At 33.3% G+C, this 17,206-nt stretch overlaps 1 protein-coding gene across 2 annotated transcripts in view; it reads right to left on the bottom strand.

Moving 5' to 3' along the window:
• Nucleotides 1–16,917, bottom strand: part of LOC111043966 (CDGSH iron-sulfur domain-containing protein 2 homolog) — a 33,165-nt gene extending 16,248 nt beyond the window's left edge. Inside the window, exons 1-3 of one of the 2 annotated variants that reach the window (XM_039421460.1) lie at nucleotides 16,351–16,667; nucleotides 3,698–3,804; nucleotides 329–454 (exon numbers count right to left, since the gene is read on the bottom strand). In XM_039421460.1, coding sequence (XP_039277394.1) covers nucleotides 329–454; nucleotides 3,698–3,804; nucleotides 16,351–16,447 — 330 coding nt within the window. In that variant the 5' untranslated portion in view covers nucleotides 16,448–16,667. Of the gene's footprint in view, nucleotides 1–328; nucleotides 455–3,697; nucleotides 3,805–16,350 lie in introns of both variants that reach the window. The other variant, XM_022329012.2, reaches the window with a different exon arrangement.
• Nucleotides 16,918–17,206: the final 289 nt, after the last annotated feature.

The following is a 17,206-nucleotide window of genomic DNA, read 5'->3' on the forward strand; positions in this document are numbered from 1 at the left end:
GCAGTTTTATAATGAATGTGCTCTCTCCTTTAGTCCCGACAAGAGCCTTGCTATACAATTTAATTTAAGGAGAATGTTTTCTTTTGAGCCTGTAGTCATGATAGGGGATAATGTTATTAAAAATGCTAATGCAGTAAATTTACTTGGTTTGACTGTAGACGAAAGATAGATTGGCATGGAATGAGCATGCTGATAAAAAGTAGCTGGTAAGATTAGCAAGGGTCTCTTTGTATTACGGTATATGGTAAGATTAGCAAGGGTCTCTTTGTATTACGGTATATGGTAAGATTTGTAAATAGAGATATTGCTAAAGTCTGTGATATATTACTTTTAACATGAAGAGGAGAAACCCATTTCTCCCTCCACAGTTTGTAGCGTAGACACAGACGGACATCCTGCGCACAATTGGATGCGCCGTGTCATTTTGCTTCATGTTCTTGTGATGAAAACATCTCTGTAACATACACAAACCAATATACCTGCTGACCAGTACACTACTTGGAACATTGCCAGCAATAGATGGAGGGGAGTGTTGCCACGTCGCGTTACAAAGCTCTCTCACTCAGACACAAAAGAAGGAGAATGCTGCTAGGTAGTGGGAGTGATTAGTGGAGGATAGAGCATCGGACCTCTCCGTCTTCGAGAAAGAGCCGTGTTAAAAGTAATTTATCTCGCACTTTAGGTGTGTGTACTTCTCTCTCATTTACACTCACCTGGTATATGAGTGTATGAGTGTGAATGTATTACACTTACCTCGTAGAACTTTGGGGAAGTACATCTGGTTTAAACTGTCAGAAATTATTCATTTTACAAAAGCATGAAATGAGGTACTTGGCAAACCTGCATTAAAATCAATTGTGCAAGAATGCGTTTAAAGAACTACAATTACTAACTTTTCCATTGTATTTATATTTACAGAGTAGTATTATTCATTGCTAATAAGATTAAATCATTGAAAAAGAATTGTGATGTTCATGGTTATTCTACTCGTGGCAATGGGGATCCAATTATTAATCACCACAGATTAAGATTCTCTGACAAAAGTCCTTGTGTAATTGGTTTGAGATTGTTTAAAAAGTTACCAAAATGTTTATATACCCCATCAATAAATTTTAAAAGAGAACTCTATACATACTTAGTGGATAGGGCTTACTATAGTGTAGATGAATTTCTGAATGATGAAACTTGAGTTCTGCTGTTGTATTATAAATGTATTACCATTGTTATATGCTTAAATTTGTAATTATAGATTGTTATTCTGTCTATTTTTATGTTTTGACTTGGCCTGTATGTTCTTTTTTTGCTCAATAAAATGAATTTGAAAAAAAAGAATGGAAATACTTTATTATAGTGGATGCTTATAGCAAGTGGGTAAAAATTATACCAACCAAATCAACAACGACTGTTTGGTACATCAAAAAGTTGGAGACACTATTCACAACATTTGGTTCACCCCATGTCCTAGTTTCGGACATTGGGCCTCAATTTACATCTAACATGTTTGAAAAATACCTAGAGAAATATTAAATACTACATAGAACTATTGCCCCTTTTTGTCCCAAATCAAATGGCCAAGCCGAAAGGCCATTCAGACGGTGAAATCCCTCTTAAATGCCAGGAAGGGAATATACATTGAAGATAAATTAAATGTGATTTTGAAACAGCTTATAAAACAAGTAGCGCGACTACTGGAGAATCTGCATATTTTCTCATGTTTGGGAGAGATGAGAAAACAGAGATAGACTTACTAACCGAAAAAGGATTTCAAGCATTTGGTGTTGCGCTGTGGTAGCGATTATTTTTCTTGCGATAGTGGTATCACTGGTTTGAGCACTACTCTTCCCCTAGCTTCTGTAACACAATCGCAGTCGCTGTTATAGTGTTCCCTCGAATTTTACCTCAAGTTGTAGGTTATATTAGATAATAATGGTCATTGGTACTTTATTGTGTACTTCGTAATGTCAGAATTTGACATTGATCGATTTATTGTTGAAATTGAATCAATACCTACATTGTGGGACTTTGAAACTCACTTTAAAAATTGAAAAACTATTCGAAATTGTCAAACTCTACTTTTATAAACACAAAATTTATAATAAAAATATTTTTTATTGCCAAAATTAATACATTTTACAATTCATACTTTGTAGATACAGAATAAATTAATTCTATTAATTTCTTAGAATAATTTGATAGGGAGATCATATTTTGAGAAAATTTATTCAAAACAATTTAAATTCACTATTTGCATCGCCTAGCAAAGGAAAAATCCTTTCTGCTGAGTGAAAGCACCAATTCAAAACAAAATCAATCTAACATGGAACAAAAAAGAAACCAAAGCAGTTGATAGTGGAAATAGTACTTTACGTAACAAGTCCGGTAACGATAATTTACCGCATAAGTATGAATTATCATAGGAATGCGGTAAATACGTTACCGTACAAGTTATGTACAATATTGTTTGTCTTATCTGAGAAAGAATAATATTGCTGAGAAACAGAAACCATTACCTGCTGTTGTTCGAGCTACTGCATTCTATAAACATGACCTAGCCCGTAGCGCCTAGTTCATAACAGACAGACCCTTCGAGCTCAAATAAAATCATAAAGGCCTAAATTATAAAATTTCAGATGAGTTCTTATAGCTTGAAAATCCTTAAATGAGTTCTTTAATTATTTGAGTTGGTATATTAATTACTCAGATGTTATTAGGACTCAGCAGAGTCCTAACATACTCGACTGTAAAGAGAACATATATGATTCTTTACAGTATAGTATGCTGTAATGAAAATCACATGTTTTCTTGTTCTGCAAACAGCTGTTTACTGGCTTGATTTAATGCATGGAAAACAGCCGCAATTGAGTAAGTATGACAAAAAATAAATTACAATATTTTAATGATGTAAAAGAATACGTTTTAAACAATCCAGTCTATGACTGCCGTTCCCTTCCTTCGCCTGCCCACAGGGAAAAAATATCAATTCTGTCACCAGGGATGAGATTTAATTAGATTGACAAATTAGGTTGACAAAGGTGGCACAGCTATAAAAAATTTCCAATAATAATGTAAGTTTCTAAATTTTTTTCACCAATCTATATAGTGTTTCCTGTTTGAATTGGTATTATAAGACTATATATATATTGGTACTATATATATACAGGGTGTCCCAGATAAGGTGTAAACCCCGGCTAGAAGAAAATTTTACTGAACATTTTTTGTTTCAAATTGCATGTAGAATCTATGGTAGCCGGGGTTTACACCTTATCTGGGACACCCTGTATATATATAGGGGGTACTGGTGGTGGGTTTGCTTCGCTCTCCTTAATCATAAAAATTGAAGTTATTGTGACTGGATTGAAATTAATAAATCAAACATTATCTATAATTCTATTGATGAACTTGGAGATCATAATTCTGATGTGAATGATTAAAAAGCCAATATTGAGGATTTAACCACTACAAGCCAATTATTTTGAAAGTATACAGTAATGAAATAAGTTAAAGAATTCATCGCAATGGATCGGAAAATGTTTGTGATAGTTGTATTATACAAAGTGTGATCATGTACTTTGTATCAATGTGAATAATTCAAGTAAATAAAGCCGTGGTTCTGTTTACACTCAACCTGAGAGAGTGATTCTTTTCATCCTAGTAGTGTAATATAAAAAATAAGAATTAAAATAAAATATATACTCACTCCTTTCCTTGCTTTTGGATTGGCATAAGGCTCAACAGTTTTGTAGACTGAATAAGAAAGCCCACCTACAACTGTGAAGAATGGAATCAATTTAGCCCAATCCTTGACTGAAACAGATTAAGTCAATTAAATTTATTGCCGATTTATGAAAATATCACGTTACAAATTTTGTTCAGTAATAGTAAATCCTTATATAATAAATATGAAAAAGAGAAGATAATAAATTACAAAAAAATAAGTAGCCTACAGGGTTCGATCAATAAGTACCAGGAAGGGTTCAAAATAAATTCCTTCTGCTTCCATACACATGGGGTGACCATGCCACAAGACGCAGATAATCAGATTGCAACAGTTGCTCTGCAACTTTAAGGGCCAGTTTCCGAGCTTGGGATCTATAAGTTCTGGACTTACAGAGTCCAGGACTGAAATAAGCTCTCAGGTCTAAATCGACTTTCTGAGTCAGGGTTTTATCTTCTAAACTCCGGAGTCTATTGAGTTCTCGACTTATTTGAGTCCATGTAGTAAACATGAGGGAAATTCACAATATTTTGCTGTTGTATTGTTGGCATTATAGCAAAACAAAAACAGCTGGTTGCAGCGGGATAATTCAAATGAGCATCATTTGAATTATCTACATTTGATGCCCAATAACTTTCTTTAATGACCAGTAAACAAATATTTTTTCACAATAAAAATTTCAGAGAATTCAATTCTGAAAAGAATCATGTAAGCTGTGTAAACTAAATTTGAATAACAGTTGAATAAAATGTATTCTTATGTAATACATACACAACAAAAATTTGCTGTTTTAGCTGTTCCAAAACAGCTATTTTGTTTGAAATAAAAGAATATTTGAAATAAATTATCAGCTGAAAATTATTTTCAGAAATATTTTAGCTCACTGTTTAACAAAACAACAAACTGTAAGTTAGGCCTACTGTAACAGCACTGTGTTTTTTGTTTAATCTATTAACCAGTTATTTGTTTCCATTTCACTTTGATTTTGAGTTAAGTGTTAACTTCTTAAAAAATGGCATGTAATTTTAGACATTATTCATACTCCGAATTAGCTGACATGCATTTAATGTATGGAATGGGACACTACTGTAATAGTACTGAAGCAAGACGTTTGTATCAAGAGAACTCTGATCAGCAGATTCAACTCTTTGTGACTTATTTTTATGGGGTTACTTGAAGGAAAAATTTTATACCATAGCTTCAAAATCGGTGTGTGTGCAGGTACCCTCATAAAGCATTAAATTCTCTTTAATTTGATGTATAATTTCACCTGTTTACGAATTTCCCTACACCTTTTGCAGCAGCTTTAGTGTTGAGTGTGAAATCTCCATTTTTGCAACAATTGACAAAGGAATTTGGAGTGCATGTTTCAAACATAATTTTTTACTTTGAAGCTTTGTTGAGACTATTTGGGAGAGCATATCAAAAGTCCCCATTCCTAACTCATGTGCAAAGGGGATGAGGGTGGTTTGAAAGTTGCATTTTTCAACGTTTTGCTTTCACGCTCATAATTTATCTTGAGAACAATGCGTTCAACCGACTTGAATAAGTATTCGAAAATGAAGCTTGATAAATTCTCTACACTTTTTGTTCAGTGGAATTTTGTGATATTCCAAACAGTTCCCGAGATATTCGCTCTTGAAGGTGTGTAATTGTTAAATAACAGGTTTTTATCCAATGTTTTGCTCTTTCAGGGCTTATAACTCACCAACAATGCATCATAAAAACTGATGCTCATCGTAGGTTTGTAGAGCATTGAATTCTCTTTGAAATAATGTATTATTTCACTATTCCAAGTTTTCCTTTCATTGTTATAGCAACTTCAATGTAGGGGGTGAAATTTTCATTACTGCAACAATTGATCGTTTGACACTGACATTTGAAGGGAGTGTCTGTGACACAGTTTTTGACTTAGTAGCTTAATTTGGATTAGTTAGTAGGTGAACATAGCAAAAGTGCGCATCTTTATCCCCTCTGTTGAAGAAGTGGAACCGCTGAGTTGACACTTTGCAGCAATGAAAATTTCACCCCCTACATTAAAGCTTCTATAACAATGGAAGGAAAACTTGGAACTTCACCCTTAGGATCATCACTTGATGTATGCTGTTTATGAATTCCCTCATTTTGAAGGTGTTCATTCCAGATATTGGCAGTTCTGAACACTTTATCATGGAACTTACTTTTCGAATTTATACACATTCGAAAGCTTATGAAATGGATAAGTTCTTGAAATATTGAAACCACTATGATTACCCCGATAAAAGTCGAGGAAAACGGTTTGAAATTTGACTTTGAATATGAAGAATATCATTTTTTCAAGTATAAGCCTTAATAAAAAATACAAAATATCTAACAACAAATAAAATATATTAATCTTGTTTGAATTTTTTTTTTCTTTCCAACAATACACTTGAAATTGAAATTTGACCAGTAGTTTTTGAGTTATTCAGTATTTAATGACCATAAGTTGGCATATTCTGAAAATATTGAAAATCAATATATTTCGAAAACAAAGGTCGATAGGAAAAAAGTTTACTGAACATTTTTTGCCAGAAATGTCAAGTAGAATATATGGTCAACGGCTGTTACAACCTTGGTGGGACACCCTGTATAAACATAAAAACATCTAAACATATTCTAACAGAAATTGCTCATTTAATAGTATAGGATATTGTTGGGCATGACGATAGAGTGATGGTTATCCTTTCAAATGTCTCTGAATAATAATAATATATATATATATAATATATATATATATATATATATATATATATATATATATATATATATATATATATATGCATATGCATTCATAGGCCAAAGTTAGAAAAAACATAATTTTACACTTAATATGTTAAATACTGATGGAATGTAGTAAGTTGTGGAGCCACTGCACTGACATGCCTCTTCTCCAGCATCATGAACTTGTGTCAGCCCTCTATGATAGGAGTGTTGTGGACACTCAGATATCAGGTGATTCATTCATTGAATTTGTCCACATTGGCACAGAGGATCAAAGGTGTATCCCCATGCTGTCATCAGCTCAGCACACCTTCCCACTTTTAATAGTTATTTTCCTACAGATACCTTGAAAAGTGACCATTTCTGCACTGATTGCAGGCCGTGAAGAATCACTTTTCCGCACTAGTGCGCAAAGTGAGTACTTTGCGTACTCCAGATTTGCAGCATGACAACGCAAAATAGTTATTAGGTTATATGGAGCACCAATGCAGAAAAATCAAAATTAAGTTGGTTATACTCATAGTGAGGCCCACGTTATAATATGACAGTGGAGAACAGCGTTGCCTTGCCATTATGTGCCTTCATTATAGTCATTTCAATGCTTACATAAGATAAACCCCCTTCAAGCAGTCAGACAAATTTTCAAGTGAATTACTAATCATTAAAATTCAATTATTATTATTCAATTCTAAATAAATTGAGGTTTTTATTAATAATAAAATTACACAGAAAAACATTTGATGGATTTCAGGGAATTTTACCCATAATTACCCACTTTTCATATTCAATGGTAACTGTAGGAAAAATTTAATGTGAAATACATGCGCAAAGTTCGTTTGCTGCACTCAAGAAACCATCATTTCACACTCACCTACGGCTCGTGCGTAAACGTTTCTTTCAGTGCAGCAAACTGTTACTTTGCGCATTAGTTGCACAAATAACTATTGTGCAACTAGTGCGCAAAGTGACAGTTTGCTGCACCGAAAGAAACGTTTATGAAATGGCTTCTTGAGTGCAGCAGAGGAACTTTGCTCACATATTTCACATTAAAATTTTCCTACAGTTACTATTGAATATGAGAAGTGGTTGATTATGGGTAAAATGATGTCTGAAATTTTTATTTTTTTTTTATTTTTTATTTATTATTATTCTCAATAAGCTCAATACAAGAAAATGTAAAATACATGCATATAAAAAAAAAACAAATAAACAAGTTTATAATATACATAACTGCATAGTAACGAATCAAACCAAATTTAATATTACTTATTGAGAAAAATACAATCCAGCACGTAAGATGCAACTTACGGACCGCTGGAGGGAGTCTAACGCACTATTTTACTAAAGCAACAGAATGGACTGAAAAAAAAGAAAAAAGAGAGATAAAAAAAACATTTATGGGCTGTAATCAAAATAGGATATTAGTATTTAATTATTAAAGAGATGATGCTAATTAGAGAAAGCAAAAGAAAATCATTAAAAATAGAGATTCAAATTGTGTTAAAAGATTAATTTATTGATTTATGTTGCAAAAAAAAACGGTAAGAAGAGCAGGGAAAATACAAAAAAAAAATAAAGAGGAGAAAAAAAAAAAGAAAAGCAAGATAACAGAATGCAAAGTTAACAGAATGGAAAGAAAAATAGACGGATTAAACAATAATTATGAACAAAAACTCTAGAGCTTCGGGAGTGAGTGACAAAAGCCAAATTTTAATTAATCTCTTAATCTTATTTCCACAATTACATGCAGCAATGGCATTCTTGACCTCAAGCGGCAAAGCATTATATAATCTAGGTGCCAGGAAAATGAACGTTTTACGAAAAAGAGTGCAATTGGGTTTGGGACATCTGACTTGGGAAGCCGCAGTCCGCCTGGTCTGTCGAAGTGCGGTAACAGGCTGACAGTAATCAATTGTCACACCTCTATTTCCACTTATATTGAAGAACAATGACAAAACCTTGAATACATATAGGAACCTAACAGGCAAAATTCTAAGATGACAGAACAGTGGAAATGTATGATCATCAAACCTACTGCCCGTTATCAATCTTATAAAAGCTTTTTGAAGTTTAATAATTGGATCCTGGTTAGCGTAATAGGAGCTTCTCCAACATGTGATTCCATATTCAATTTTGGAATGTACAAATGAAAAATAAAGTTCCTTCATTACATTAACATCGCACAAACATTTAATGCGATGGAAATTCATCAAATGTTTGTGTGTGTGATGCTGTTATTAATAACAACCTTAATTCATTTAAAAATTAATAATCCAATTGAAGTTGAAGATTCTCAGCCATAGTTCTCATTTTTATTCATTCAAGAATCAGAAAAAATACAGATAGAACAAAGAATTTGCATTCAAAATACACGCCAACAGCTATTGGGATGGCTGCAAGATGGCTGAACTGACAAGCGCGCGACCTAGCGGAAAGAATCGTACCTAAGTTTGTTTCATCCAGCTAAAAAGTACTGAAACAGGATTCAGAAATTTAGACTAGCTCAAATTACCGAGAAAAATGCTGAAAGTAAACTGAAAAATAACATAGACAACAGAGAATATTTATTGTAGTATTCTTATGTTTTTTTATTATTTTTATTTATATGGATATCAAACGGTAATCATTTAACCTCCAAATTCGAATTTTATAATGTATATTTGCAACTTTTCTCATTGGTTGCAGTTGAAATAATAATTATCAATAGAAAAGAACTATTATTTATTATTAAATGATGAGAATTCATAAATTATGATTTAGATGAACATTATTCTTGTTTTTGATTTCTAGATTGGGATTTTATCATAAGTAGGGTAGCCATTGAAATGATTCTTATCTAAATTTAACCACAGTCATTGTTACCAACTTAATTTTTGTTTTCGTGCACTAATCCTCCATATAACCCACCAAATATTTTGTGTTGCCATGTTGCAAATCTGGAGTTTGCAAAGTAATACTTTGCGCACTAGCCTAGAATGGCTATTTTATATAATAATGTTAAATTTAGAAAAGGATCTTGCACAAGTAAAGGTGATATTACCTGGCGTTGCCTTGTCAAAAACTGTTCTGTATCGATAAAGACAAATAGCAGTGCATCTATTATTCGAGAAATTAATGGGTTGCATACACATGATAGTCTGGCTATATCGTCTATTGAAACCGACGAGGAGTCGCTGCTATTATCTCCGTCTAATGTTGGCAAAGAGATCAATTTCAATGATTCTAATATTTGTGATAAGTCTCAAACAACCCATGAATCTGCCTTGGAGCTTGAGAATCTACAGTTGAGAGATAGGATAAAAGTTCTCGAGGAGCAATGGAGTGCGGCGATCAATCGTTCGATGGAGCTCGACTTTCGACTGATGGAGGTGTCGGCGAGTGAATCGCGAGTGCGGGCTGCGGGAGTTGAGAGTGAGGAGACGTCTTCTCGTGAGGCTACACTTATGGATCGGATTAGTAATTTTCTTAAAAATGAACTTCTGACTGATACGGATATGGACTGTTTTTGTAACTATTTGATTGATTCTTTTTCAGGTAAAAATTATGTTGTTCTACCAGCGATAACTAGCATGATAATTAATGATAAAAACGCAGATTTGTCTTTCCTTAAGGAAATTGTCTATAAAAATGATATAATTGCTTTTGTGGTGAATGATAATCAGCCTTCCAGTACTAGGGATGGTTGGTGTGGTTCACATTGGAGCATTGTGCTGTTTGATAAAATTGGTAAGGTGTTTTTTAAGCTGGACTCAATGGGTGAACTCAATGATAAATATGCGGAGGCTCTGATAGGGAGAGTAAGTTCGATTTTTGATTCAGATAGGTTGGCTTATATACCTTGTCCTCGCCAGAACAACAACTATGATTGTGGAGTATTCGCCCTGTTTTTCCTTGAGGAAGTGTTCAAGTTTCGTGAAAGAAACAGTATAACTAATTTAACAGAGGGTCTCTCTTTTGTTTCTAATTTTAATGCGGCCAATTATAGATGGAGGATTCTTTGTAATTTATGTCAGATACTGAAACCAAAAACAATGTCTAGCAAGTCGTTAGGATTACTAGAATGTAGAAATTCAGAAAATACTGTTCAGGGTACGGCACAAATTTGTAATGACATTCATAATAATTTCTCAGTTTCTAGACAGGTAAGAACTTCTAAAACTAAAAATAGTTCTGTTGAGAAGAAATTAACAAATACTGATCTTGGTAAGCGGAACAAAAATAAGATTAAAATTTTCAGTGACAGTCACGGTCGTGACCTGGTTCACTATCTCAACAGTGTGGATTCAGGCAAATCTAATTCAGTCAGTGGGTTTATTATGCCGGGTGCAAAATTAAGCCCGATTGCCCGTAATGTTGAAAGTGATAGTGCTGATATGACCAGTGATGACCATGTTGTGCTAATGGGAGGGGCCAATGATGTATATTGCAACCAGTCTGCCAAATTTTTGAGAGGTCTGCTCACTGTTCTGCAGTTGTTGGTATTCACTAATGTTTTAGTATCTACAATTCCAGTCAGACATGACCTGCCTGACTGGTCTTGTGTTAATGTTGAAATTAGAAAAATAAATGGTAAAATAAAAAAATTGTGTGGGAAATTTAGTAATGTGAGGGTTATTGATATCTCAGACCTGCAAAGAGATATGTTTACCAGGCATGGCCTTCACCTAAATAGGAAAGGGAAGATGGCACTGGCTGATAAGATTGACAAATTAATGAAGTGTTCAGTTGATAATAGAAGAGTAATTGAACTAGGGTATGGAGAATGCTACTCGGAAAACTAATTGTTGGTCCTGTTGAAATCTTTCGCGATCTACCAATTTCTAAATGCAAAAAACAGGACCTTCAGAGAAATTTAATAGTATGGTCACTGAATATTCAATCCTTAAGAATGAAGCTTTTTGAACTGGAGGCTATTATAAATAAAAGGGAAGTTGAGGTAATCTGCCTGAGTGAGCACTGGCTAAGAGAGGAGGAAATTTGCTTCTATGTTCCTCAAAATTTTGTTTTGGCTAGCTTCTATTGTCGACGTTCTCCTTATGGGGGTTCTTCGATCTTAGTTAGAGAAGGGCTAGATTCTAAACACATTGACATATCATCTTATTGTTGTGAGACTAGTTGTGAGGCGTCAGCTATTAGGCTTAACAAATGGAATGCCCTAGTAATAAGTCTTTATCATACTCCAAGCTCTAATTTTGAAGAGTTTATCACTAATTTAGAGCGGCTATTAACATTTGTTACCAATAGGATTAAAGGCTTCAAATACCTAATACTGGCAGGCGATTTCAATGTTGATATAATAAAAACCCTAGAACCTAGTACTCAACATTTCTTGAATTTGTTGAGATCATTCGATTTATATTGTGCAAACTCTTCTCCAACTAGGTTCAAATCATGTCTGGATAATGTAATTAGTAATGTTTCTGCTGCATACGTTCAAGTCTCTCAATTAGAACAGGGTTTGATATCGGACCATGCGGGTGTTTGTGTATCTTTTAATCTAGAAAATAAGCTATCATCTCCAAATAAGTGCAATGAAATTGATGAAAGCCCTGGAAAAACAATTTCTATCAGGTTATTTTCGGAGAAAAAGTTGGATAATTTGAAACAGTCTCTTGTGAATGTTTGTTGGAAAAAAGTTTACAAATCCAATAATAATGTAAATGAGGCAGCTGAAGCTCTTTTAAGTATTGTAGTGGAGTGTTTGAATAGCAGCTGTCCTAGATTGTCATTCGAAAGTAGAAGCAAGAAAAAATCTGTGACAAACTGGTACACACCTGAACTTGGAAAATTACACATTTTACTGTTGACATCCTACAGTAAATTTAAAAATACTTTAAATGAAGATGATAGAAAAATTTATAAGAATGTAAGAAAGCTTTACCGAAAAAAGTTGATAGAAGCCAAAATAATAAATAATAGTAAATTTATCGAAAAAGCAAACAATAAATGTAAAGCTGCATGGTCGATTGTAAAAAAAGAAACTTATACTGAAACCTTCAAGAAGCCAATTACAATCCCTCCTGACGTTTTGAATGAGCATTTTTCTAATATATCGAATACAATGCAAAATGAGGTTCAGGAACAAAGTGAAGCATCATTTTTAGAATTTTTGATCAAAGCTCCTAAATCGAAATATAACTTTAAATTGAAGACAGTGGATATGATTTCTGTTAAAGCAATTGTGAATAGAATGAGTAACTCCCGTAGTGAAGATTTCTATGGAGTTTCTAATTATTTAATTAAAGAGATAACTGACGTTATTCTGCTTCCCCTCACGTTTATTATAAACCTGATTATTGTCATGGGATGCTTCCCTGATTGTCTGAAGTTGTCCAGGGTCACACCTGTTCTAAAGAAAGGAGATCATAATGACCCTTCGAACTACAGACCGATTTCTCTCATACCTATTATCAGTAAAATTATAGAATTTTGCCTGCTTATACAATTATATGAATATTTCATGAATAACAGCTTATTGTATCCCTACCAGTATGGTTTCCGACCTAATCACTCCACAATTGATGCGGTTGAAAAAATTGTGGACCTAATCTTGCAATGCTTTGAGGAGAAATGTATGGTAGGATCCAGTCTAATAGACCTGAGCAAGGCCTTTGATTTGGTTTCGCATGAGATATTATGTAAAAAACTTGAATATTATGGTATTGTAGGCAAAGAGCTAAGTCTCCTAAGAAGTTATCTTCAGGGTAGGAAGCAAAGGGTTATCATAGATGGTAAATGTTCCAATTTCTTGAATATATATGCTGGTGTTCCACAAGGATCGGTACTTGGACCGTTTCTCTTTTTGGTATTTGTAAACGATTTTAGCTTCAATTTATCGGGTCTTTCCGTGATGTATGCTGATGACACCACCTTAATTCAGTCAGATGTGAGCATAGAAAATATCAATAAGAAGCTTGATGGATCTTTGGTACAAGCTAAAACATGGTATTCAACCAATAAGCTTAAGATAAATGAAGAGAAAACGGAGAAAATAATATTTCAATTGGGACACTCAGCAGGTCTTGACAAAGAAGTTTTGAAACCAGTGAAACTTTTGGGTATAATCTTGGATGCTAAACTCAATTGGGAGGAGCATGTTGATGGTCTATGTAAACGCTTAGCCAGAGTAGTATATCTTCTGAGGCGACTGAAAAATTCTGTAAGCTCTGATACAGTAATGATGACATATTATGGTCTTTTTCACTCTCATTTGGCTTATGGTGTTAGAATGTGGGGGAACTCGACAACACACAAGAGAGTCTTCATATGGCAAAAAAAGCTATTAGGGCTATCCTAGACCTTCCCCAGAGAGAATCATGTAAGCCACACTTCATTAAACATGGTATTCTGACCTTGCCATCTTTATATATTCTATATAATGTTATGCATGTGAAAAAAAGATTACAGAACTTTCCCAGACACAGTGATTACCATACCTATAATACAAGGAATAAAGAAAACATTGTTACCCCTAAAATAAGACTAACCAAGAGTTTGAAAAGTCACATGTTTTTACAATTCGCTTTGTTTAATAAGTTGCCAGTAAATGTTAAAACCCTGCCTGTTAATAGATTTAAAAATGCAGTTAGTTTGATTCTAAAACAGAATGGTTACTATTCGGTCGACGAATATTTAAAATCATGATGATGTTTGGTGCTTTGAAATGTAGTAAATGTTAGTGTATAATCAGTAACAGTGTGGTTTTCCAGGTGTTTATCAAGTACCATACAAAAATAATAATAATTACAATAGCCTGCTTTTTATAATATTTTATTGAATTTTTAAATATTTTGATAGTATTGTATTGTAATGTTTCCTGACTTATATTTATTATTAAGTATATTTGAATATGACTTTTTATGTGTATGTTTGTACTCTAAAGCTTTACTGCATATTGACACTGCCTATTGCGATTAATTTTGTTCAACGGCAATAAAGAATTCTTATTCTTATTCTTATTCTTAGAGCGAAAAAGTGATTCTTTGCGTTCTGTAATCAGTGCAGGACTGGTCACTTTTCAAGGTAACTGTTATAGGAAAAAACCATTGCTATAGAATTATTTATAATCAATCAGCTGACAAGTGGATTATTCATTGCATGTATTACACAGATGTCTAGAGAAGCCTAGAAATGGTTTACAAAACATCTCACGGCGGGCCTCATCCATACTATCTAGTCCATATCTGTTAATATTATTATAACTGTTGTTACTGCTAATTTATTTCGAGAATCTATGTTTCTATTATGGTTGATAGCTCTGGTTATGGTTGCATATTATGTTAAAATATTCTATCTTCATCTTTTAATATCAAATTTTATTATTTATCATATAAGATTTATTGTCTCCATGTTGATATTTATTTTGATGATTTATGTACAACCAATTTGTATGAGCCAAGGCTCGTGAACAAATAAAATGATTATTTATAATTTATTATTTATTTTCTGGGTTGTCCATTAACCTTACACTTTTTTGAGGTATGGTGCTTATCAAGGATACTCATAAATTTCTTCAAAAAATTATCAGAAATCTGACCTGCTGTAGACATTTCCATACCATTAAAAAGCCTCACCCAATTAATTTTATAAGAGATTCTCCACAATTAGCTAGCCTACCTATTTTAAGAGATCTATTGGCCTAGAAATAACAATTCTAGCCAGGGTATTATTATAAGTGGATTCATCTATATAAAAATTCTTTACAATAAGACATACAGAGTCATGGTCAGAGAAAGTGAACTTGATAACTTTGCAAATCTGATTCGGTACTGTGATGCAAGCATTTGTAAGCACATTGTCAAGACAAGCTTTCCGACGTGTCGGCATATTATTCTGTGATAAGTTATATTGCCTTAGTAGGTTCTTGAAATCAGCTACATGCCTCTTGTTCAGGTTTTACAATTATTACCGGCCGCCATTAATCGTTACTACACTCAATGTCCTCCAATTGGATAAGTAATTCTCATCGACAGCAGACCCCGGAGGTCATTCTGAGTGTCTTGACAATAAATTTTGGCCGACAATGGGTATGGGTACGGCAAGTGCAAAAACGGCCGTTACAATAGAGCAGTGCCATTACTAATAAGAATACTCTGTAAGTGGATTTGAGATATGTAAAAATTTAAAACAAAAAGTCCAGTATACTCCAATTTCTAGTTTATGAATAGAGTAGCGTTGAATTGTATCAAGTAGTCTAAAAACTGAAACTCGTTTTTATTTAAGAATAATAACTTAATTGATTTTTTCAAAATATCTTAAGAATGAAACTCATATTTTGTGAATAAATATAATAATGTAAATCTGTAGGGTAGTAAAATATTTTATTCATATTACAAATTTTCAACAAATAGCCTAAAAACTTAGCAGCTGAACTGATAGGCCTAAAGGCTATTGATATCACTATAATTATATAGAAATATTAAAATGATAAATAAATTTTAGAACTTTCTAATGCCCGTCCAAATACATGGTAGGTAGTAAATACAACTGAGTGGAGGACTCATTACTTTTTGTCAGTATTGGTTTGAAATTGAGGTAAGCTACTAGCCTATAGGTAAGATAAAGAATGCCATTGAACATTATTCAAAGCAGCAATATTGAATAGTTTATAGTTAATTAAACCTTAGTTTACATTAGCCTTAATTAAAATTAAAAGAGTACCGTACAGTACTTCAGTTGTTGTTTAAGTACCGTAATTTAGGCTAGTAACGGACAATTTAAAATTGCAATTTTTAATTAAAAAATAGATATTGAAATTTAACCAGTCGGTCCTTAATTGATACAGTTCATTCAACGAAGAAAAGACTACAAGTTCATTCACTAGCAATAAAGATTAAAGATAAAGCAGTTCCAGTTATGCAACGGTAATATTAGCTCAGACAATATTTTCTTACCTCCTAACCTAAACCAACCAGTAAAATGATCGGGTATTGGAAGACCAGTCAGGTAATTTGGGATGCTTATCGTGAAGATGTGATTAACTGGTTGCATTGTAAATCAAATGAACAATTACTAAAAAAACAATTGATATTACCGTATACTAAAATTATGGGCACAAATTTAGAGAGCACCAGAAAATCGAAAATCTACTTTGCGTTGGCGTTGCAACTTTGCCATTTGCTTTTGCTAGTTTTGCCACAGAATAGGTACATAATGGAAACTTGTAATCTAACCAATGCTTTTTACATGATGCAAATACTAAACAAGTCACGTGACCTTGGAAAGTTCCAATCCTGGTCTTCTGATTGGCTCGTGGCAGTGAATGAGATCAATTGATCCGGATCATCAAAGTGATCCGAAACTACCATCAATACTATTACAATGCGGCGCTTCCTAACAAGATGGCGGATTTTAGCGTCAGGGTACTAGCCAATTTTCCATACTGTATGTATACTGCGTTTTGCCACAGCCTCATAAAACTTAATACCTTCAGACTTTACCTCAATATAGAGAAAAACCAAATAGACCATTGATAGCCAGCTTGACCAACCCAACGGCTTAACTATTTTCATGTATATTCAGGTTATGAAAATAAATTATTCGATTATAATTCTATTATTCTTGATAAAATCCATTTAATAATATTTTTATAATATTTAGAGTTGGAATGTCTATCTTTTACGTATTTTTATTGCAACCACATACCCTACCCAATATCAAGTAAACGCAACGATGACATCGTTCATACTAAACGTAAAACCAATAACTATAAAGCAAAGATTTACTCACTTGAATAAATAAATTAACACT

The sequence above is a fragment of the Nilaparvata lugens genome, chromosome 2, assembly GCF_014356525.2.
Source record: "Nilaparvata lugens isolate BPH chromosome 2, ASM1435652v1, whole genome shotgun sequence".
In the NCBI taxonomy this organism is placed as follows: domain Eukaryota; kingdom Metazoa; phylum Arthropoda; class Insecta; order Hemiptera; family Delphacidae; genus Nilaparvata; species Nilaparvata lugens.